The sequence below is a fragment of the Leptodactylus fuscus genome, chromosome 10, assembly GCF_031893055.1.
Source record: "Leptodactylus fuscus isolate aLepFus1 chromosome 10, aLepFus1.hap2, whole genome shotgun sequence".
NCBI classification, from domain to species: Eukaryota; Metazoa; Chordata; class Amphibia; order Anura; family Leptodactylidae; genus Leptodactylus; species Leptodactylus fuscus.
In genome coordinates, this window is record NC_134274.1 from 54,966,766 (window position 1) to 54,992,468 (window position 25,703).

At 42.7% G+C, this 25,703-nt stretch overlaps 1 protein-coding gene across 1 annotated transcript in view; it reads right to left on the bottom strand.

Moving 5' to 3' along the window:
* Window positions 1–25,703, bottom strand: part of ALOX5 (arachidonate 5-lipoxygenase) — a 62,637-nt gene that overhangs the window by 34,191 nt on the left and 2,743 nt on the right. Inside the window, exon 2 of the mRNA XM_075258196.1 lies at window positions 860–1,058. Within this exon, the coding sequence (XP_075114297.1) occupies window positions 860–1,058 (199 nt within the window). The remainder of the gene's footprint in view (window positions 1–859; window positions 1,059–25,703) is intronic.

Genomic DNA, 25,703 nt, shown 5'->3' on the forward strand with positions numbered 1-25,703 from the left:
TGTACCAGTTGATCACTAAATTAGACTGTTGTATTTGTATTAAGTATGTAGATAATCTTGAAATGTAAAGCCCCATGGAATAATAGTGCTCTAGAGGTTTTCTGGTTTAACAATATGATATACATTAGTATAGGTAGTCAATGTCAAATACATGGGGGTCCAACTCTTGGCACCCTTGCTGTAGTTTAAAACAAGATCCATAGACTTCATTTTTTTCATAGGTTTGTCATCTGCATGCCATCTACTGAGCCATTCAAAGCCATAATACCCTGCACTGCCACTGCTATGCCTATAAGCTATTAAAAAAAACTGTAAAAGTTTTTAACAGTGGTCTTTATATTTAAAGAACTCCAATAACAAAGAAATCTTCCTGCACTTTGGAATTAACTTGTGTGTAATGTTACTGAGTAACTTACTGACAGCTTACTGGTGAAGTTATGAGCTCCCCTACAGACCACAGACCTCATCTCTGCTCCTTTGATGTATACAGTGTTTTCTGTTAATATCAGAAACTCTTTGCATTGGAGGAGAAAGAGGAGGTCAGTGCTCCAGATGTGAGCACATAACTTCACAATAAAATCAATAAGTTATACAGTAACCTTATACTACACATAGTCCCTTTCATTTGAAAATGAGCCTAAAAAATAGTGGAGTAGTTCTTAGAGTGTGGTGAGATCACGATTGACATTATGTACATGGATATTATGCCTTTAATGACCTGAAGTATTTAAATATCAGGGGTCACACTGTTGTGACCACCTCAAACAGCAAGACCAAAGACCAGTAGCTGCTTCCTCCAGGAGGCGCCATGGTCAGTTTGTCATATATAAATTGTTGATATTATCGTCACAGGACTTACCTGATCCTTCACGAAGAACTATTTCCTTATCATTGGTAATCCACCTATAGCAGGGGAACTCCAAGTACTCTCCTGTGGGAGTCTTAAGTGTTATGTGCCGGCAATACCAGTCGTCTTTATACCAGTATTTATGTTTTTCAATTTTAATTAACTGGATCTCTCCAATATCTTCAGATATTGTGATGTCATAAGAGTCAATCTAAAAAAAAATGACAGAAATAAGTAAATGACAAATGATGAAAACACATAAAACATGGGTTACATTTGGAATGAGAATGTGTATGATGCAGCCTCTGATAATTGGTACCCAAACTGACAACTAAGCAAATGTTCCGGATGGGGGACTGTTCCACACCTTTTAGTGGTCTGTACTCTATACAGAGATATACCGGGTTGAGGCGACTGTTCTTTAGGTATGGTTTACAAAAGTGGTGTGACTTGTGTCCAAAAAATGTCCAGTCCTAAACCTTCTTGAATATGTATTATAGCACAGAGTTGTGCAAGAGGCACGAAGCCTTAAACAGGATGTTTTGTCCAGGAAGTGATTTCTGTTTTGCTGATGTGTCTGATTATAGAATGTTTGTTTTTCTCTAATATTTATTTATATTTATCTATATGCTTGTATAACTTTGTGTCCAAGTCTGAGTTGTCTAAGGGTATGTTCACTCAAAGTTTTTACCAGGTGGATTTTAACGCTGAATTCGCCTACAAAACTTACTCCAATTCATTTCAATGGGAGTCTCTAGTAGTTTTTTCCCACTAGCAATTTTTTTCAGCTAGCAGAAAAAAGAAGCAACATGCCCTATCTTCCTGTAGATCAGTGGTTCTTAACCAGGGTTCGATCAAACCCTAGGCCATATGCATGGTTCATTTTGTGTACCAGTAAAAAAACGTATACCTATGTCTTGAATTTTGAAAAAAATCATATTTGATTTATCACTAAAGAAAGGTTCGGTGAATGTGCATATGAAACTAGTGGGTTCGGTACCTCAAACAAGGTTAAGAACCACTGATGTAGATTCTGCGACTGACTCAGCTGCGGTGTCTGCAGCTCGAGACTCCCTCCTGCTTAGGCCCGGTTCAGTGCATCAGCATGCCGTTGCGGCTAATCGCGCAGAAAAGTCACACAGCGTAAAAGGTTTCGGCCGTGCGAACTTACCCTAAAGTGGCCACCTGCTTTTGCCCATGTTGCTGTTACCTCTTAATACATTCTGCCCCACAAAGACGTTTCTCACCAGAGTGTATGTAATGCTACTTCTAGGCATTTCTCATTGGGGTGTATCTAATGCTATTCCTATGCGTTTATTACCAGGGTGTATCTAGTTGTATTCCTCTATATTCCACCAGTGCGCTAACTTCACAAGACTGCAACTGACTGGCATCCCTGTGGCCTTGGAAGTGGCTTATCTTACTCTACTCTGGTTGCGGTCTATCTCTCAGGATTGAAATCTTAAGTTCACAAGGACCCAACTATTTTGAGTGTTGAAGTCTCAAGCAGCCCTCACAGCCTGAGAGTAAACTCCTCTCAAGCCTGGCGCCTCACAGCACATATAGCCTGAAAGTCAGTCCTGACCTGTGAGCTCACCAACTTCTCATCTAAGATGAGATCTAAGATAGTGCTTTTGTTTTTGGATCTTCTGTACCTCTTGGTCTCTGTTACTACTTCAGAGATCCAATGTGTAGCTTTCATTCAAATTCACAGTCACGTGCCCACTAACCTACTATATTTTCCGGCATATAAGACGACTGGGCGTATAAGACGACCTCCAACTTTTCCAGTTAAAATATAGAGTTTGGAATATACTTACCGTATAAGACTACCCCTTTTCTGTTGGGTACCTCTTTTTAATGCATACTTACCCCTTGGCATACTCTTTAATGCTTTTTTATTTGCTTTCCAGTCCCGAATAGAGATGAGCGAATAGTATTCGAAACTATAATTTCGAATACCTTGCTTTCATAGGAATGAATGGAAGTGGCCGAACACCAAGGGGTTAAACGCCGGCAACGGCTGCTTCCATTCATTCCTATGGAGCGAGGTATTCGAAACTATAGTTTCGAAACTATTTGCTCATCTCTAGTCCCGAACCATCTTTTATATAAAAGAGGGTTCACACTACCGCCGCAGTCCGCCCTGGGATTTCCGTCCTAAACCTCGGAGAAACTGGACAGGCGGCGGCTTGCCAACGGTCTGCTTTACGCTGGGTTCACACCAGCGCCTAAACTCCGTTTTCAGGTTTCCGTCTTCGGCATGTGTTCTGCGGCGAAACCGTTTTTTTTAAAACAGAGTACTGCATGTCTGACTCTGTGTCCAGTTTAAAAAGACCAGTTTCGCGCGGAGAGCATAAAACGCTCACCGGCACACACGGCCGGAGACTTTTCAAGCCCACTGAAATGAATGGGCTTGAAACATACTGGCATGTTTCCGTCTCCTGCCCCTGTTTTGTGCAGGAAACGGAAACCTGCAGAACGGACTCCCAGGTGCAGATGTGAACGAGCCCTTACAACTCATTCATTTGAATGGGATGTAAAGCAAACCGCCGGTGTCCGTATGCAGCCTCTCTGCCTGGATAACCGGTTTTTTTTGCACGGACAATCTGGGGCCAGACTTACCGTAGATATACCATTTTGGGGAATGTCTATTGCTTAGATCACCTTTTATTTAAATCAGAGGTGAAACAGTGAAAGAGAAAGGGGGTTTGGCACTTTTGATTTTGATGTTAACCTTACAGGAAAAATATTTTATAAGTAGATCGGGCATTTTCGGACATAGGGGTACCTAATATGTATATGTATCACAGTAGTTTTCTGCTTTTATATGTATTCTAGGGAAAGAAGATGATTTAGAACTTTTTACTTTATTTGTTATATTTTTTTTTTTAAAACTTTTTAAAATTATTTTTATTAGCCCCACCTAGGGGGCTTGAACTTGCAGTCATCTGATTGCAAGTCCCCATAGACGGCAATACAAGTGTATTGCCATCTATGGGAGATTCTATACATTACTATCGGGGCTGTTCATAGACTAGCCGCAATAGTAATATTGCTATGACAGGCCTGGGAGCCTTCAGTAGACTCCCGTCTGTCACCGGAACAGGTCGGCTCCTCCAACCTCACCGCACAGGAGTCGGCCTGCAACTTTAAAGGTATGAGGCCGGGGAGGACCGGCCCCGGGGGGTGTTTTTACACTTTGTGGACGGGAGGGAGGGTTAAGTTTTACCACATAGTTTGTAGTATAACGGGGTGCTAGACCGGCCTCTGGACCAACGAGGATATCCGATACTTACCTGCCGTTAAGTTTTAATGCCTGGAGTACATTCTGATTGCCGGCATTAGCATCAGGCCTCCGCATATAGCAGAGACCCGGTTGCTATGGCGACTGCTCTACAGCTGAGCGGTCGCCATTAGCTTTACATACCCGGCGGATGATGTGGAGGCTGGGGCTGCAGCATTGCTCCACTCCTGCCGCTGCAGGAAGCTAGCGGCGACAGGAAGGTTGCGATCCCACTCCTCCACCCCCTGCCCCACCTTATACCCGGCATATAAGATGACCCCCAACTTTTCAGAAAAGTATTGGGTGTTAAAAAGTCATCTTATACGCCGGTAAATACGGTATATTCTGAACCCAACAGAATATCCTTAAGTGAACGCATTGTCACTCTGTCTATGACAGGCCAACAACAATGACAGGCCATGAACCGTTTCCATAGGCATTTCATGTAGTCTGTCCTATCTGGTCCCAAACATTGTACGCTACCGCTCCCCCCCCCCCCCCCCCCCCTCTTCAGCATTGTAGAACCAGATGTGTGCAGTGAGAAAGTTTTCAGGGGAGAAAAGTAGGTCTTTGATGTTTTTGAGCAAGCTGTATAAGTAACAGTACTGGGAGTCTGTTGGGTCCAAAATGCCTCCAGATCCAATAATGATGCTATATAGAGGCCTTTAATAGGAGGAGATGTAACTTTATGGCCACAAATTGATTGAGTGTTGCAGAGAGAATTTGGGACGGGTCTTGATTTGCAAGATTAGTGGTTTGGGAGGCATTTTGGACCTGATAGACTCCTTTTTAACTGCATCCACCTAGCTGAAGGAAAGCACTTGATAGAGATCTGCAGCATTTTATTTCGTTAAGTACACTTATCCTCTATCCAAAGAATACTGCATCAGTGTCAGATTGCTGGGGGTCTGATAGCTGGGTCCCCAGTAATCAGGTGAATGGAGTCTTAAATTCCCCCATGCCTCCACCTTTGGTCTCACTTTCATCTGATTTCTGAGAGACCCAGCAGTCCGACCCCCAGCGGTCTAACACATCTCCTATCTCCAGGGTCAGACATTAACCATTGTCATACAGAATACGAGATGCGTATCACAGGGTATTATAGGATATATAATTAAGAGAAAGACCACTATATATATCTCCCTTTATTGTGAGCATTCATCTGGGGCTCTGTGATACGTTTTGTCCTCTTATTAAGACTTGAGCATTTTCAAACTATGTGACCCTGTAAACGTTACCATTATAAGGATACAAAGCGTTGTTGGAAACATTCTTTTTTACTCAGTCTTGTACAATAATAAGAAGTGAAGAAATTATCTCATGAGGAAATGTTATATGCTTTTGGATAGAATCACCCTGTCAGGATTCTCAATTCAGCTGTTTTACCTTTTAAGGTTACCTGGGAAGCTTCTGCAGTTTCAGAAGTTTGTTGGGTTGATCCATTTAGCAGCTGAGGAGGCCTATATAAGACCCCTCCCTCCTGACCCAGGTCGCTGAATAATTGTTTAGTATCTCTAGTTTGGCTACCTGATCATGTGTGTACTTAATTGCTGTACTGACCCTTGGCTTGTTCTTTGAATATCGATTTTGCCTGCCTTTGATGTACCCATTTGGATTTGACCCTTGGTTTCTATTGGATATTGTTTTGTATCCTAATTCTGCATTTGACGTCTTCTCCTGGTTTTGACCCTTGGCCTGGATGTCTATTATCCTGTTTCTGATCTGCCCTGTAAGCCAATTGTGGGTTCTGATTTGGATTTCAGTTTGCAGAGCATTTATTATTTGTACAGTCTCTGTTCAGTGACATTTCAGACTCTCAGAATCTGCAAGGTCGATCTGAGCAGCTAGTGCTGGTTAAGGTATCTAAGGGTCTATCTTGGCTTGCACTGCTGTGCAGATTTTAGATAGCTGGTTCTACTGCTCGCTTTAATCAGCCAGCTCTTGCTTTTACTCGTTTGTTTTTGGCCTTGCATCTCTATCATAATACACACTTTTCTTTTATGATACACTTTATTTTATTTCTTTATTTACATTAAAAGTTTAAAGGAGTCTATGACCTTCCTTAACCTTTTCAAGCTTCCAACATAGCGCTGTAGGTGCTGTGACATGCTACCATATCCTAACTTCATTATGTGTTTCAGTCCTGTGGATGCCAAGAAAAAGACACTTTATGCAAATTAAGTCCTCGGAGCCCTTGTATACTTTGTTCTACCCCCAGGCTAGTGGGAAACGATGGTCCCGTGTGATGTCATCGCCGCCATGGTTAAATCTCATGCGTGTACACTATGCTCTTGTAGTGTTCGGCGTATATGAGAATATAGCTCATAAGTAACTATGCATTGATATTCATGGCATGTACTGCACATGCATGAGACTTCACAGACCAGATGATGACATTGCAGCAGTGGGGCTATCTTTCCCACTGGCCAGGGGGTGGAACAAAGCATACAGGGGCGTGTTTTCAACAGAGAAAGCTGTGCTCAGAGATCTTTGGGAATGTCCTCTGTGCTCCAAACATCTAACTTGCATAATAAAAATGTCTTTTTCTTGGCATCCACAGGACTGTGAAACATAAGCAAGGCATGATATCAAAGCATGTCGTAGCATCTACAGCACTATGGTGGCAGCATGAAGGGGTTAAGGAAGGTGATAGAGTTAAAAATTAAAAGGGAGTCTATCTCCTATAATACCCTTTGAGACCTATCCTGTCCTAGCAATATATAGATGTAGAAATGATACAATCACTTCATAGCAGTCAATTTTTACTTATAGGGCACACTTAATTCAACTCCTTGAAAGTGTTCACAGTTGAGTTTTTCTCTAAATATAACTATTTACAGTTAAACATGCAAAGTAATTTTTTTACTTTTTTCTTATCACACTATTTTTTTTTTCATGTGAGATCTTAATCTTATCTTTGTTGAAGTGTTTGAGAACCAATGTAACGAAAAGCACAAGAAGCACAGAGTTTATCTCCATATCAGCGGCTTCTACGGGCCCCTAATATGGTTTGACTACATGATAACCAAATAAACATAAATGTACTAAAGGAATTTTAGGAGTTTATTTTGGATTGATTTATTTTCCGATGTTGAATAAACCTGTAATAGTTGTTCAGGATTAGAGAAAAAAAAATCTTTTTGCTATTGCTTTTCTGCTCTATTCACCTAAATTCTGAAGAACTGTAAAACCTAACAGCATGCGGACAATCCAGATACTTCTAGGGAACCAGCAGATCCTGTATTCTAGTCCTGTGTGACATGAGTTTCTTTTAGAGCAAATACATCCAACTCCAATTGCTCATACTTTCTCTAGATACTTTTCTTTCATCAAAAAAATGGGCACTGATTAAAAAATGGGGTTCGGTATATGAATTGAAAAAGTGTGTTTGATAAAATAATAAAAAAATCCATAGCAAATCTAAATATGTGTTAAATAATGTTGCACACATTCATGATATTGTGTTAATATTCAACGTCTCCGTCACTATTGGCAAATATCTAGTGTGGGTAAGTTAGCTCGGTAGAATCAGTGGTGTGGACCCAAACAGTCAAGACGGAGACAAAATATGCAGCAAACTGGTTTATTTAGAAAAAAACAAGAAAATAAATAAACCTTGACTTTGGACACAAAATGAGCAAAACAAAATACAGCCTTAACTTCAAGCAAAAACAAAATAAATACCTGCTCGTCTGAGCAAATAAGTAAACAGCACTGATAACCTAACTATATGTGTGGCTTACTTCTAGCCACACAAACAAAACAAGCGCTATATAGTCTTACCAGACTCGGGGTTACAGAACAGAACCATACACCTCCTTTCACCTCATGGAACTGCAGACAATGCAGGATCTGCAGCTTTTTCTGGCCCAGTAATGAGCCAAGGATTTACATGTCTGCTGAGGCCTACTCCAGATCCGCCCTGGACCACACGTGTCAGAAACCTGTGGCTGATATATCTGGACTACAGCAATCTGCCTGTCACCTTCTCAGAATAGTTTACTGTTCTAGCACTGTACCTTGGCAAAGGCATAGTGCAGTTGCTTGCTGTTGCCTTCCATATCTAATCTTGGAGATTGGTACAGGCAAAAAATTCAACAAATCAAAATTATAGAATATTTTACACTCTCAAACACTAAAGGAGCAGGGACAAGAGCAGGGACTATAATAAGGTCCGCCAAGTTTCTGCCCAAAATTGATGGAGACAACAGTCCTGTTCCACATATTTTAAGCAGAATGATGGATAAAGTCCCCGAATGGTCACACAACACGGTCTGGTGTGATCACAACCTTGGTCTCAAGAACAAGGTTCTTAGACCCCATGTCTTGCAGCCGCCATCACTGGAGGGCACTCTCAGTTACTTTCGGAAATTTTTACACCTGTTCACACAGTGGAAATAGAAGAAGGATTTGTTGCGGACCTTCACAAATTCCTCTTTACTTTCTGCTGCTATGGCTTTCTACTGCGGCTTTTACTTGCTCATTAGGGTCAGATAAATGAGGCTATTTCCCACCACAGGCTCTAAGTCGAGCACAATGCAAATTTTTTTTTTTAATGTTTTTTATTCTCATGGGAGGTAAATTCATGGTGATTTGACAAAGGTAATAAAACACCCAGCACTCCGGTAATCCAGGGTTTCCGATTAAAACATAACTTTTATTCTGTAGTCACAATATCACACTTAAAAATTCATTGAAAAATAATCTGCGATTATTATGTGCAGAGAGAGATGTTACAGTGAGCCTACGCATTTCGGGGTTCCTTTTACTCCCCTTACTCATGGCTTAAAATTACAAGGCAGACTACTGCACTATATAAAGGATTAAAAACAAATGAACTTCTCCCGTCAAATTCTGCCATGTGAATATACCCTGTGAGAGAGTGAAGGGTGTGGTCTGGGAAGACAGGTATGTCCCAGCCAGGCAGCTAAAGGGTGTTTGGTAAAGACTCACACCAGGGAGGTCAGCTGACTAATCAAGACCTGATAATAGTCTGTGTGTGAAGACTAGCAATGTGGCACCACACTGACAGAGCTGACCTGTCCAGACCGGACCTCCAAAGCAGGTACTGTGCCACCCGTTGTTGTTGTCAAAGTGGGAGACTAGTAACTAGTCTCCTGTATAGTCAGGGAAAAGTTTCTTTACGTTTAAGTTAGTTTTCTCAGCCGAGAAGGGTTTTGTTTTGTTTATTCTGTGCCCTTGCAAAGGCAGTGTATGCGTTACAAGTGAATAAAAGCCTGAACTTGTGTGCAATCCAGTGTCGGTGTCCTTGTTTCCTGCACTGCTACAAGCATCTACCTGAGCGATTTCCCCACAACCCATACAGAAGCAGAATAATAAATATGTCTATAGGCTCTCAGTATATTTCAATGTAATAGCCAGATTGGATTTAGGTATGACAGTATGAACATACTAGACTAAATAGGCCATGTACAACACACCGGACACTAGTATAGGTCTTATTATATCTGTGATCAGATTCACTACCCCAAAAAAATAATCTGAACAAAACTGAGGAACTTTAAAAAGGAAGCAAAGGCTCCCCCGAAAGCTCTATTTATATGTGGTACTGTGTGTCTTGCTGACAAGCCAGTGGTTTTCAGTTGCAGCGTTTGCTTACTATGCTTGAGCAAATTCCTCTTCCTTGGGATAGTAATTTCTGCTTTTACAGTGTGAAAGTTTTGTAGAATTGTTGCAGAAAAACAACATATAACTGTCATAGTTTTTATGCTGTTCTGTTTGCTGTGATATTGCTGTAGTTCTCATCTGTATCGTGAACAACATGGTAGCCTGTGCATCAATAAGGCCTTGAAGGGATTGTACTGAATTAGAAAAGCATGGTACCTTATTTCATACAAAGTGTAGGGTATCCCAGCTCTACTTCATTCAGTGGAGGTGACCAGAAAACGTAATGGGCTTGGGACCAAGATTTGTTTAGGGTTAAACGAGTTTTGGTACAAGCCAGAGCTTAAATTAGCTTAAAACATCGTGTCTAACACTGTCAGGGCTCCTAGCATCCTATCTATCCATCCAATATTTAGCTCTCTAACTAAAGCAAATACAGCTGAAGTTATGACAAAGTGAAAGTGACATGTATGTGTATGGAGAAACATGATAAGCATTGGATACAAACTCTTACTTTAACCATCCTGACTTTAACTCTGACACTTTCTTGTATGCTTTTTAACCACTTCAGTACCGGGCCAATTTGTGGTCCAGGACCAAACACATTTTTTGTTTTTTTTTGTATGTGCGTTTTTGAGGGCTTTAACATTTTTCTCATACGTCTCATTCTACTAATTTCTGCGTCTTTTTTCGGGGACACATAGGGCTTTATTTTTATGTTGTTTTTATTTTCGAATGTGTTTTAATTATTATTTTTTTTATATCCGGGAAAATATAAACATAATAGGAGGGAAATTGTCTGATTTTCACTTTTTTAACACAAAGTGCTACTGAAAAACTTTATAAAATATTTACAGTAATTTTTATTTTGTATGGTGTTGGGTGTGGGGCTATAACGTTTAATAACGGCGTTTTATTAGCGTATTATTTTATTTATTATTTTATTTACATTTTTTTAAAACTTTTTTTATTACATTTTTATTTTATTTTTTTCAAATTGTGTCCTCATAAGGCCATAATAGACCTTTGGGGACATCACATTCAGTGATGAATTGCTGTTTTTTTTTCAGTTTTGTTAAAAACTGAGCATTTGAATTATTTGGATCAGATATGAGTAATCTTTTTTCCTATCTCTTTTGAGGACCATATAGTAAAATGAATTATATTGCAGCCTAGGTATTTAGCTGGTGTATCTCGTGGATGTTGGGTACTTAGAAGTTTTTTTTATTGCAGAATTTTTTTCTTCTGATATCTGTTTTAAAGGCTTGGTTTTAATCCAAGAAATGGCACACCTCTTGTCCATAGTCATGTTCTGGTTTTGCAGCTTAGCCTTATACAGTGGATGTGGCTGAGCCAGAATAATAGACTGAGGACATAGACAAAAGAGGTACGGTTTTTGTGGCTTAGATCCAAATGCCCACCAACTGGTCCAGTCTCATGCATCACCAAAACTAACGGAAAAGCAAAGTCTTTGCAGGTCTTGCAAGTAGTCTTAAGGTGATCCTTTTATCTTGAAGTGCTCTTCATTGAGCTGCTTCATCCCCCTCTTGTATGCGTTGGGTGAAAACTGTAGTGGCCTCCTGGTTGGATACTACAGATTTATCTTTAATTTTGAGCAAAGGGCAGTTCCAAAGACACCTCATCCGAACGACTTCAATGGCTACAGACCTGTAGCACTTACATCCCGCTTGATGAAGGTCCTAGAGAAACTGGTCCTGACACAACTTTGACCTCTAGTGAGCTCTGCTATGGACCATCCCCAGTTTGCCTATCACCCAGGCATTGGGGTGGATGATGCCATCAACCACCTTCTTCATCAAGCTTTTTCTTACCTGGAGAAACCAGAGAACACTGTGAGAATAATGTTCTTTGATTTATTTCTCAAGTGCTTTTAACTCCATTCAGCCAGAGCAATTGACAGACTAGCTGAACCTTGTTGGAGTGGACCATCACCTGTCCAACTAGCTAGTAGACTACCTCACAAACCGACCTCAGTATGGGAGAGCCCGGGGCTGTGTGTCTGACACTGTGATCTATAGTACAGTGGCACCACAAGGTACAGTTCTTGCCCCTTTCCTCTTCACACTGTACACTGCTAGCCTTAGGTGCAACTCGTCTAGCTGTTACTTGCAAAAGTACTCCGATGACTCTGCAATAGTAGGCCTCTTCACAGACAGAGACAACAGGGAATACAGAAACTTAAACTGGGATTATGTGGAATGGTACCAGCGGAATCACCTCAGGATTAATGCTGGGAAGACCAATGAGATAGTGTTGGACTTTAATAAGCGGAGAAGTGCTCCAATCAGGTGGTCATCTAGGGGATGGGCATTGAGGTAGTCAAGACCTATAAGTACCAGGGTGTCCTCCTCAATAATAAGCTGGACTGGGCTGATCACCTGGATGTGCTGCACAGAAAGGGTCACAGCAGGCTCTACCTCCTCAGAGGCTGAGAGCCTTTAGAGTCCAGGGGGCATGTCTTAGGGCCTTTTTCAACTCTGTGTTAGCATCAGCCATCTTCTTCGGAGTAGCCAGCTAGGGGAGTAGCATACCAGCCAGGGATAGAAATAGACTTGAAAGGCTGATTAGAAGGGCCAGCACTGTCCTGAGGAGCCCTCTGAACCCAGTACAGGTGGTGGGTGACAGAAGAATACTGTTCGTGGTGAGCTCCATGCTGGAGAAAAACTTCCATCCCATGTATGAGACCGTGACAGCACTGGGCAGTACTGTCAGTGACCAACTGCCTCACCTCAAGTGAGAGAAGAAGCGTTATCAAAGATTCTTCCTCCCAACCGCGGTCAGGCTATATAATCAACATCAGGCTAAGTGAAGATCACTCCACACAGAGAACTAAATGATCCTGAAGTCTTCTTTTCTTTTTAGTTGCTATGGCTCCTAGTATCTTTTTCTATCTGCTATTCTGAGCTTGTATGTGTTCTTTCTTGTAATATATATATATATATATATATATATATATATATATATATATATACTGTATTATCCATGCTGTTGTAACACACTGAATTTCCCCATGGTGGGACTATTAACGGATTATCTTATTTTGAAGCATCTCAATAAGGCTGAACATCCTTGGAGAGTAATAAAAATGCCCAGCTTTAAAGGGGCTCTATCAGCAAAATCATGCTGATAGAGCCCCACATATGCGTGCATAGCCTTTAAAAAGGCTATTCAGGCACTGTAAAAGTTAAATTAAACTACCCCCCCGTTTTAAAATAATAACTTACAAAAGAATGTTCTCTACTTACGGAACGTGCACCCTGGGCGGGCATTCAGGGTGCGCCGTCTTCTTCTTCCCCGCCTCTTCTTCCTCTGACGTCTTCGGGTCCCGTCCTCCTCCGGCGCTTGCTCGTGGACACTGATAAAAAAAATAGCCTGGGCGCATGCGCAGTAGCCGTAGTAGAAGCCGCGTGCTACTGCGCATGCGCCCGGGCTATTTTTTTTTATCAGTGTCCGCGAGCAAGTGCCGGAGGAGGACGGGACCCGAAGACGTCAGAGGAAGAAGAGGCGGGGAAGAAGAAGACGGCGCACCCTGAATGCCCGCCCAGGGTGCACGTTCCGTAAGTAGAGAACATTCTTTTTTAAGTTATTATTTTAAAACGGGGGGGTAGTTTAATTTAACTTTTACAGTGCCTGAATAGCCTTTTTAAAGGCTATATCAGCATGATTTTGCTGATAGAGCCCCTTTAAGCACAAGGAGCCAGCTGTCAGTGACAGCCAAACTGCCCAGGGAGAAGATACACATTATTACCAGTCCTCCCTTCCCCATCACTATATACACACAACTTGAAATAACAAATTAAAAGAAAATAAAACAAAAAAAAAATAATACCACTATCATGCCTATGTTATAAGTTTTAGACCCTTCCACACAAACCTATATGCCACATACATAAAAATTTAAAAACATTTTAGCAGTATTTTTAAAAACATAATTTGAAGGAAAAAAAATGTTATAACCTTCAAAACTGCATCTGCCAAAAAACTCAGAAACGTGTCCAGTCATGAACCAGGAAAAATGGACCAGTCAGGAAGTGGTTAAAGAAAAATGTTTTGTTCTGTTTTCTTGTACTATTAATTTAGGAAGTAATTTTATGATTAGGACATTGCAAGAGCATCTGTGGCTGTGAAAGGCTTAGGACATCTTGTATTTCAGTGTACGTTCCAACTGCCTCTCCCAAGTTATCGATTCTGTGAGAAACCAGACTATCTTAAGTGGATAAGCTCAGTAACTGGTTAAGAACCACATGACCGGTGTCGAACAGAAAAAAAATAAAACGTCTATTATTGGGTGTCTGCAGTTTACCAAAAAGCAATACGTGTATATCCAGGGTTTGCAACCTGTGGCTCATGTGGAATATCCTGCCATATTAAAATATCACAGTGTTCATATGTAGAGATGAGCGAACAGCGTTTGATCGAGTACATGTTCGGTCAGATATCAGGCTGTTCGAGATGTTCAATTCGAGTCGAACACCAGGTGGCAAACTCACTAAAAATTCGATTCCCCTCCCACCTTCCCTGGCGCTTTTTTTGCACCAATAACAGGGGAGGTGGGACAGGAACTATGACAACGGAGGCATTGAAAAAAAATCTGAAAAAGTAATTGGCTGGCTAATTCAGGTGACCTCTGATTTATACGAACAGTGGATTTAATATCCGGTTCATGTGAGATTGTAAACTATGTGATTGTGAGACAGGGATAGATGTACTGGCAGGGTTAGCTAGGGATTACCTTTATTTAGGTGGGAATGTCACTCACCCAGCTCTTTGGGGCTCTATCTGGTCGGGATCCCTGTCAGCTTGCGATATGCACAAGCTGACTTTTTCCCATATGAATGCATTGACCAGTGTTGATTGGCCGAATGCCATACAGAGTACAGCATTTGGGCAATCAACGCTGGTTCTGCCGTATGCTCGTCTGTGAGGAGGCGGAGTCTAATATTGGACCAGAATGGAGACTGCTGTGGACCGTTCTTAGACTCTGTCTCCTCCGGCAGAACCAACGTTGATTGGCCGAATGCTGTACTCTCTATGGCATTCGGCTAATCAACGCTGGTCAATGCATTCCTATGCCGAGATGTAGCAGTTCTGGCCGTGAGCTCAGCTCGACTACTTTGGAGATGCAGCCGAGCTGAGCGCACGGCCAGCACTGCTACACTGAAGATGAAGCAGAGCTGGCCATGCGCTCAGCCCGGCTACTCCGGAGATACAGCCAAGCTGAGCGCACGGCCAGCACTGCTACACTGAAGATGAAGCAGAGCTGGCCATGCGCTCAGCCCGGCTACTCCGGAGATACAGCCAAGTTGAGCGCACGGCCAGCACTGCTACACCGGAGAACTGCTGGGTTCAGCGTACACTCAGCTCTGATGCAGAAGAGCAGAGTGTGCAGCAGGGTTCAGTACATCTCTGATGCAGCAGAGCAGAGTGTGCAGCAGGGTTCAGCACATCTCTGATGCAGCAGAGCTGAGTGTGCAGCAGGGTTCAGCGTATCTCTGATGCAGCAGAGCTGAGTGTGCAGCAGAGTTCAGCGGTTCTCCGGTGTAGCATCAGTTCTCCGGTGTAGCATCAGTTCTCCGGTGTAGCAGTGCTGGCCGTGCGCTCAGATCGGCTCATCTCCGGAGTAGCCGAGCTGAGCGCATCGCCAGCACTGCTTCATCTCCGGTGTAGCAGTGCTGGCCGTGCGCTCAGCTCGGCTCATCTCTGGATTAGCCGATCTGAGCGCACGGCCAGCACTGCTACATCTCGGCATAGGAATGCATTGACCAGCGTTGATTGACCGAATGCCATACAGAGTACAGCATTCGGCCAATCAACGTTGGTTCTGCCTCCTCACAGACGAGCCTCCGGCAGAACCAGCATTGATTGGCCGAATGCTGTACTCTGTATGGCATTCGGCCAATCAACGCTGGTCAATGCATTCATATGGGAAAAAGTCAGTTTGTGCATATCGCAAGCTGACAGGGATGCAGCAGAGCTGAGTGTGCAGCAGGGTTCAGCGTATCTCTGATGCAGCAGAGCTGAGTGTGCAGCAGAGTTCAGCGGGTCTCCGGTGTAGCATCAGTTCTCCGGTGTAGCAGTGCTGGCCGTGCGCTCAGATCGGTTCATCTCTGGAGTAGCTGAGCTGAGCGCACGGCCAGCACTACTACATCTCCGGTGTAGCAGTGCTGGCCGTGCGCTCAGATCGGCTCATCTCCGGAGTAGTCAAGCTGAGTGCACGGCCAGCACTGCTACATCTCTGGTGTAGCAGTGCTGGCCGTGCGCTCAGATCGGCTCATCTCCGGAGTAGCCGAGCTGAGCGCATGGCCAGCACTGCTTCATCTCCGGAGTAGCCGAGCTGAGCGCATGGCCAGCACTGCTTCATCTCCGGTGTAGCAGCGCTGGCCGTGCGCTCAGATTGGCTCATCTCTGGATTACCCGATCTGAGCGCACGGCCAGCACTGCTACATCTCAGCATAGGAATGCATTGACCAGCGTTGATTGACCGAATGCCATACAGAGTACAGCATTCGGCCAATCAACGTTGGTTCTGCCTCCTCACAGACGAGCCTCCGGCAGAACCAGCATTGATTGGCCGAATGCTGTACTCTGTATGGCATTCGGCCAATCAACGCTGGTCAATGCATTCATATGGGAAAAAGTCAGTTTGTGCATATCGCAAGCTGACAGGGATGTAGCAGAGCTGAGTGTGCAGCAGGGTTCAGCGTATCTCTGATGCAGCAGAGCTGAGTGTGCAGCAGAGTTCAGCGGTTCTCCGGTGTAGCATCAGTTCTCCGGTGTAGCAGTGCTGGCCGTGCGCTCAGATCGGTTCATCTCCGGAGTAGTCAAGCTGAGTGCACGGCCAGCACTGCTACATCTCTGGTGTAGCAGTGCTGGCCGTGCGCTCAGATCAGCTCATCTCCGGAGTAGCCGAGCTGAGCGCATGGCCAGCACTGCTTCATCTCCGGAGTAGCCGAGCTGAGCGCATGGCCAGCACTGCTTCATCTCCGGTGTAGCAGCGCTGGCCGTGTGCTCAGATTGGCTCATCTCTGGATTACCCGATCTGAGCGCACGGCCAGCACTGCTACATCTCGGCATAGGAATGCATTGACCAGCATTGATTGACTGAATGCCATACAGAGTACAGCATTCGGCCAATCAACGTTGGTTCTGCCTCCTCACAGACGAGCCTCCGGCAGAACCAGCGTTGATTGGCCGAATGCTATACTCTGTATGGCATTCGGCCAATCAATGCTGGTCATTGCATTCCTATGAGAAAAAGTCAGCTCGCGCATATCGCAAGCTGGCAGGGATCCCGACGTAGTACAGTGACTTGGGCATGTTAGATGCCCCCAGACATGCTTCCCCTGCTGTCCCAGTTGCATTCCAGAGTGTTGGCATCATTTCCTGGGGTGTCATAGTGGACTTGGTGACTCTCCTGAGTCGAATAGTGGTTTCCCCCTAAACGAGTATTTATTTCCCATAGACTATAATGGGGTTCGATGTTCGATCGAACAGTCGAGTATTGAGCGACTACTCGAATCGAACTTCGAACATTTCACTGTTCGCTCATCTCTATTCATATGCTAAAAAAAACTGTAAAAATGAGCGACTTTGTAAACTTTTGTTTTGGACGCCAGTTTATTCATTTCAACAATAAGCTTTCAACATGTGTGATGCAACATTTGGTAACAAATTCCTCATGACCACATCTTCCTATTTTGTTACATCATTCTCCTCCAAGGAGATGAAGCACATGCATAAATCGATAGTAATCATGATAACTTTTCTTCTTTTACTTTATAACTTTTTGTTTTTCCTCACTTTTATTAGCTTGATTTTAGCATTTCAGGAAAAGGCCTTGTCACAGACTTGTGTTCTCTTTGTCCTTGGTTTATCCAATTTTCGTGTTGGTTAACCACTTCCGGACCGCCCATAGACTATATACGTCTGGGAAGTGGTTGTCTTGTTCTGACAGGACGTACCTGTACGTCCAGTCAGAACACTGCAGCTGCACGGAGATTGTGCAGCTGCTTTCAATAGGAGCCGGCTGTAACTTCAGCCGGAGCTCCCAGAGAGATAGCAGGGAAGATTTATTACCTCCCCTGCTATCTCGATCGCTGTGTATACAGCGCTCAATGAGCGCTGTAAACACAGCTATGGGCGCTGCCATAATTCAGCTGCCCTCTGACCCAGCGGACATGTGATCCGCTGGGAGCAGCGTCTTGCAAGAGCTGCTGGGTCCTACAGGACCCCAGATCAGCTCTGCATACTGTGTATACAGCATGCAGGAGGCTGTATTTCTCCTGCAACTGGGGTTAAAAGTAGCAGCCCCAGTTATAGGAGAAATCAGCCTCAAGTACAAAAAAATAAGTGATCAGATGTCCTCAAAGGTCTCTTATCACCTTATGGGGACACAATCTGGAAAAAATATAAAATAAAAATATAATAAAAAAGTTTTTAAAAAAGTAAATAAAATAATAATAAAAAATAAATAATATGCTAATAAAACGCCGTTATTAAAGGTTATAGCCCCACCCCCGATGACACCATACAAAATAAAAATTACCGTAATGGAGAGGAAAAAATATATTATAAAGTTTTTCAGTGACACTTTGTGTTATTAAATAAAAAAAATAATCTTGCCGAGCCGTACACGCAGCGCTTCCCATTCACTTCAATGGGAGTGCTCGTAGTGAAAGAAGCAGCCCATTCATTTCTATGGGGAGTGCTCGTATGCCGGCTCCCATAGAAATGAATGGAACTGCTTTTTACGCCGCTTATTCTGAACGTGTTTTACGTTCAGAATAAGCTGCCGTATACGTATTGTGATTGCCACATCAAGAAACATTCAAGATCTTAAAATGGAATAGAATATTGTTTATTCTGCAATGTAAATTTCGTATTTAAAAAAAATAATAATAACTGACTGAATTTTTGTTTTTGGATCACGTCACCCACAAAATAATGGAATAAAATAGTGCCTTTGTGAAAACACATGATAAATGGGTTGGGGGAATTTACTAAAACTGGATTTTCCCACTATGTCTTAATGTGATGACTAGTATGAACCATCAAAAAGCTCCAGCCTTTAAGAACAGCCATAGATTTCCTTTTAGAGAGTGTGTGTGTGTGTGTGTGTGTGTGTATATATATATATATATATATATATATACAGTATATACAGTATATACACACATACATACATGTGAAAAAACTAAGAAAATGTATCAGGAAAGGGTTAACCAAATCTTTCATTACATCTTGCCTCTCAAGTGATAATAACGACGCACGGAAACTACTTGAACTGCGGTTAATACCATGTTATTGCGTAATAATATACACTGTAAACTTCCTTCCTAAGATCACGGTCTTCACTTAGTGGTGTTTTTTTGGCAGAGTGACTTAGAAAATATTGAAAACTATTAAAAATCGTGATCTTATAATAACTATCAGCGTGATCTTATAATAAATATAATATAGTACACTCACCGGCCACTTTATTAGGTACACCTGTCCAACTGCTCGTTAACACTTAATTTCTAATCAGCCAGAACGTGGCATGGTTGTTAGTGCCAGAAGGGCTGGGCTGAGTATTTCAGAAACTGCTGATCTACTGGGATTTTCACGCACAACCATCTTTAGGGTTTACAGAGAATGGTCCGAAAAAGAAAAAACATCCAGTGAGCGGCAGTTCTGTGGGCGGAAATGCGTTGTTGATGCCAGAGGTCAGAGGAGAATGGCCAGACTGGTTCGAGCTGATAGGCAACAGTGACTCAAATAGCCACCCGTTACAACCAAGGTAGCCAGAAGAGCATCTCTGAACGCACAGTACGTCGAACTTTGAGGCAGATGGGCTACAGCAGCAGAAGACCACACCGGGTGCCACTCCTTTCAGCTAAGAACAGGAAACTGAGGCTACAATTTGCACAAGCTCATTGAAATTGGACAATTGAAGATTGGAAAAACGTTGCCTGGTCTGATGAGTCTCGATTTCTGCTGCGACATTCGGATGGTAGGGTCAGAATTTGGCGTCAACAACATGAAAGCATGGATCCATCCTGCCTTGTATCAACGGTTCAGGCTGGTGGTGGTGGTGTCATGGTGTGGGGAATATTTTCTTGGCACTCTTTGGGCCCCTTGGTACCAATTGGGCATTGTTGCAACGCCAAAGCCTACCTGAGTATTGTTGCTGACCATGTCCATCCCTTTATGACCACAATGTACCCAACATCTGATGGCTACTTTCAGCAGGATAATGCGCCATGTCATAAAGCTGGAATCATCTCAGACTGGTTTCTTGAACATGACAATGAGTTCACTGTACTCCAATGGCCTCCACAGTCACCAGATCTCAATCCAATAGAGCATCTTTGGGATGTGGTGGAACGGGAGATTCGCATCATGGATGTGCAGCCGACAAATCTGCGGCAACTGTGTGATGCCATCATGTCAATATGGACCAAAATCTCTGAGGAATGCTTCCAGCACCTTGTTGAATCTATGCCACGAAGAATTGAGGCAGTTCTGAAGGCAAAAGGGGGTCCAACCCGTTTCTAGCATGGTGTACCTAATAAAGTGGCCGGTGAGTGTATGTGTCCATGGTGTTATACTTGTGTGTATATCAGATTACAGAATTTTGTATTGGTATAAAATGGGAACAAAATTGAATACTATAAAAAAGTGGTGTTATTCTAAGCACAAATTCACATTCGACATTGTAAATTAATATCCGGCAATTTAGTCATTGTATATCACATGCATAGATTGTGCAGCAGAAAATTGTAAAGGGTTGAAACCCCACTGTCCATGTCCCCATCTATCTCAAGTGGCTTTCTGACTCTTATTGTAAGTTACACTTGAGACTTCATAGGCTATTTTGCCCATGTTATTTTCCTACCAAAACACTGTAATGCTGTTTTCTGTAAAGAATTTAATTAAATTTAAAGTAATATTCCAAGCTAAAATAATTGGTGACCTATCCTAAACATAGATTGCTAATATCAGTTTGTTGGAGGGGTCTGACGCTCACCGCCAACATGGATTAGCCGTTCTTAGCAGCTGATACACAGAGAATGGAGCAGGAAACAAACATATCTGCTCTCTTTGTAATGGCTGCCCTGAGACCCCAAAGCTTGGCTCACAGTGGTGAACCTAAAATCTTGTGGGTCCGGGTGCAATCTTTTGTTCGGGGCACCCTAAATCATCCCTACAGCAAATTCTTTATAGCAATGGTTACAGATGCTAAGGAGTGTAACCAACCTTAGTACTGTTAGGGTAATCTATGGGTCTCCTTGGTTTATGGGCCAGACAGAAGCTGCAATCTCAATACTGATGGCAGTGCTTATGGGCCCCCTAAGGCTTCTGGGTCCCAGTGCAATTTCACCCTCTGCACCCCTCAAGTTGTGCCCCTGTTGGCTCATATTCAAATTAATAGGAACTAATATGCAGTATCTGGTATGGTCACTACAAAGAATGCAGAGTTGTCTGCTTCCTTTTCCATTCTCTGAGTATAAGCAGCTGAGAACATCTGAACAGTGGGGATATATTAATATACTTTTGTGACAGATGAAGCTAAGGCATTCCCATTTGTTGACTCTTGTAGAGGATGCCCTGTGTCAGGTAAATGGGAATGAGCTGCAGAAGAATGCACAAACCCACTGACCTGTATGGTGCTGTATGAAGTAAGAGCTGGGCTCACTGTAGCACCTGCAAGCTTTCAATATGTAAGGCCCAGAAAACTCTTATTTTACATACAATAACTCTATAATCTCAGTATGGTCATATTTCTAGAAAGAAAAACATAAAAAAAAAGACTGAACACAACAAAGTGAAGTCTCCTCTGCAAAAAATGTTTGCTCACCACATAAAAGGAGAATGGCACAGACGTGCACGGCGTTCTGACAATATATTTACTTTAGATGTTACATTATTCTTTATTTATATTTCATGGAATATTCTAGACTACAAAAAATTCTTCTAATCTTAATTCGTACAAACAATTTACGCTGAATATCACTGAATACGACTGTAGTATGTGCAGACATAATGGAGTAGATTCACTGTACTCATACTTTCTACAACTAACAGAGCAGTTTTATCACAGTGTCTGATACTGAATGAGAAATCTGTTAAATTATTAGACTTCCTAGTCTGCCTTTACATTGCCTATTAGTTTGCTTAATTTACACCAAAAAAAGTGCCAAAAGTTTGGGTGATATTTCGCACATTGTGTAGCAATTCAGTCCACATTCATTTCCTGCTAAGCCTTGCCTTACACTTTAATTTAGGTTTTTATATAGGTTTTTAACATAAAATACACCAGAATTTTGGTGTAGTTTGCTTAGTAAATCTCCCCCAGTATATGCAGGCTTCCTGACAAATTAGTTGTCTGTCCTCAAGAGACCCACACACTGGTGTTCAGTAAGCATCACTATTCTGTATATTTCTATCACTGGTGTGAATGCTACATTATTTGTGTAATGTATGCCTGTTATGGTGTGGCAAACTAGGCAACTGCTCAGGGCCCCCAATTCCATAGGAGCTCTGTAAGGAGGGCACACTAGCGGGGGCGCAACTACTGGAATAGCCGCATTAGCGGCTGCCACAGGACCCAGGACATTAGGGTGGTGATTTTTTTCTTTAATTGGCAGTTACCTGCTGGAGCAACTCCAGCAGGTAACAGGCCATATTTACTTACCGATCCTCACTTGTGCTCACAGCTGCCAGTGCTTCCCCTTCTGCAGAGGCGGCTGTAATCAGGAGATGGGATCAGTAAGAAAGGCCGTGGGCCTGCGAACCACACAAACACTGTTATCATTATACTTTGGGGGGGGGGGGGGAGGGACTTTTGCAGACCCCTGAGTTTATTGATCAGAGGGCTAGGAGAGGAGAGAGAACATAAAAACCACTGTTTCTTACCTCTCCTGTGCTCCAGAAGGCTTTGGGCTTATTTGTTGATGTCCCAGACGTCACGTGGGCCGGGTCTGCATTATTATATGTCGTGACGCAGGCCCGGCTCACGTGACGTCTGGTTTATCATTGAAGATGGCCAACATCAGAGGGGAGTTTGCCAGAACCCAGGAGAGGTAATAATAGTGTTTTTTACGTTCGTATCCTCACATGGGTTTCCGATCTTCTAAAAAGACCCCTGAGTATAATAATTGTTCATGGGTGGTCCATAATGGGGCATAATACTGTGCGCAGGGGCCACTATAGGGCATAATACTGTGTGCAAGGGCCACTATGGGGCATAATAGTGTTTGCAGGGGCCACTACGAGTCATGATATTGTGTGTGCAGGAGCCATTATGGGGCATAATAGTTTGTGCAAGAATATGTTCCTTGCGCGCGGGGGGAGGGGGCGGGGGTTCTTCCCATGTCAAATGTTCGCTTTGAGGCCCAGCCACTCCATGTTACGCCACTGCTCACCAGAAATATGAGTAAGGACCTAAAGACCAGAAACATGTCAGGAGGAGAGAGATACCAAGTCCAATAAATAATAGTAATAATAATTTTATATATGCACTCTTATGAGGGCAGCTTTTGGTAATATCAGTTAGATACTCTATAGCGGTATTATTTAGGCCTTTTTATATGCAGGTTTTAGTATTCTATGACCTAGATCATGTCTCTATCAGAAGAATGTATTCCTAATTGGGTATTTTAGTTTAGCAGTATAGAATCCACATATTATAATAAGGTAGTTGACTGTGATACCCAGTGCCTGAGGTTATTGGTTATTTTCCCATAAGAACCCATAAGAGATGCTACAGGATTCACACACGTGCAAAAAGTTGTTCCTCTTTGTGGGAAAGACTTTAGCAAATTTCTGCTGTCTAGTTCTACTTTCTTCTGCTTTCTGGAGAAGATGTGATCGTTAACAATACTCTCCATTCTTTGGTTGCTGCTTCACTAAAAATGGTTTATGTAGTTCCTTATAGTTACATGGTAGTGGCCCATTCCTGTCTTTTGTTATGGGGGTCTATGATGTGAAGTTATGCCAGGTCAGCTGCCTTTTTTATGATGGGTATGATATCCAGGAAAATCTGTGAATCAGCAGTTCTTGGTGGGAACCAGCACCGCAGGCTTTCTGTGAGTCATGGCCAAATAAAACCACTTATTAAAATCAAATCACAGAGAATGACTGTATATATATTCCCTATGTGCAGGATTTCCCTTATATCATACACTGTCCCAATATAGACTAGTATGCACAAAAAAAGGACCAAAAACACATGTTTTTGGAGCAAATTTGCATACACAGTCTCTCTAAAATTAGTAACGTGTCAGATTTATTGCAGAACTGAATGGAGTTGGTAAAAATCCAATTGAAATGTACACTGTCTACCAATAAGTATTTGAACACCCATGCTAGTGCAAATGAAGATATCTGCGGGCGTGATGTACGTCACGCCTTCTGCCATTAACCCCTTAAGGACCAGGCCATTTTTTGGTTTCGCATTTTCGTTTTTCCCTCCTCACATTTCAAGAGCCATAACTTTTTCATTTTTCAGTTCACAGAGTCACATGATGGCTTATTGTTTGCGGGACAAATTGTACTTTGTAATGGCACCATTCAGTATGCTGTGCAATGTACTGGGAAGCTGGAAAAAAATTCAGAATGAGGCGCAATTGGAGAAAAAATGCATTTGCGCCATTTTCTTATGGGTTTAATTTTTACAGCATTCACTGTTTGGTACAAATGACATGTTACCTGTGTTCTACGTGTCAGTACGAACGCGGTGATACCAAATTTATATAGTATTTGAAATGTTTTGATACTTTTAAAAAAATGATAAACTTTGCAAAATAGAAAAAAAAATTTGTGTCATCATGTTCTAACACCTGTAACTTTTTAATATTTCTATGTATGGAGCTGGTTGTGGTGTCTTTTTATGCGGGACAAGATGACGTTTCTATTGATACCATTTGGGGAAAGATCTGATGGTTTGATCACTTTTTATTCAATTTTTTATAGGCGGCAAAGTGTTGAAAAAAACGCTTTTTGGCTGTTTTTATTTTTTTTGTCGCTACGCCGTTCGCAGTACGGGATAAATGTTTTAATATTCTAATAGTTTGGGCATTTTGGAGCGCGGGGATACCTAATATATTTATGTTTAATGTTCTTTAATTACTTTTATAGGTAATCTAGGGAAAGGGGGGTGATTTGAACTTTTATATTTTTTTTTATTTTTTTAATACTTTTAAAAACTTTTTTTTTTCTTCTGTTACATTTATGATCAGACCCCTTAGGTACCTTGAAACCTAGGGGGTCTGATCGCTCATACTATTCACTGCAATACTACAGTATTGCAGTGAATAGCAAAATCCCAGCACTTCTATTAGACGATGCCTCTGGCATCGTCTAATAGATCTAGTGCAGAGACAAGCCTGGAAGCCTTCAATAGGCTTCCGGCTGTCATAGCAACCGATCAGCGCCCTCATGTGACGTTCAGGAGGGCGGTGATCGGCGAAACATGGCGGCGCCCATGCCGCCGGCGCTGTTTACACACTGCGGTCACGTTTGACCGCAGTGTGTAAAGGGTTAACGGCAGCGATCGGCTCGGGCACCGACCGCTGCTGTTATTGGCAGGTCCTGGCTGTATTATACAGCCGGCATCTGCCGTGTATGGAGCGAGCTCAGCGTCTGAGCTCGCTCCATACATCCCCATGCGACCCATGACGTACAGTTACGTCAAGGGTCGCTAAGGGGTTAAATATCATGTAAGAAACAGCATTGGCATTAGTCGCGTGCAAGATGCCACAAAATGCAGAGTTGTTTGACTTCGAGAAAGGGGTAATTGTCGGGTACCACAGAAATGGTCGATCCTTAAGGGACATAGCAAGCAAACTGAATTACCCAAAATCGACAGTGGCCTATGTGATTACGAAGTAGAAGGTCAATGGTGATTGTTGGAATGTGCCCTGAGTTGGCAGACCCCCAAAA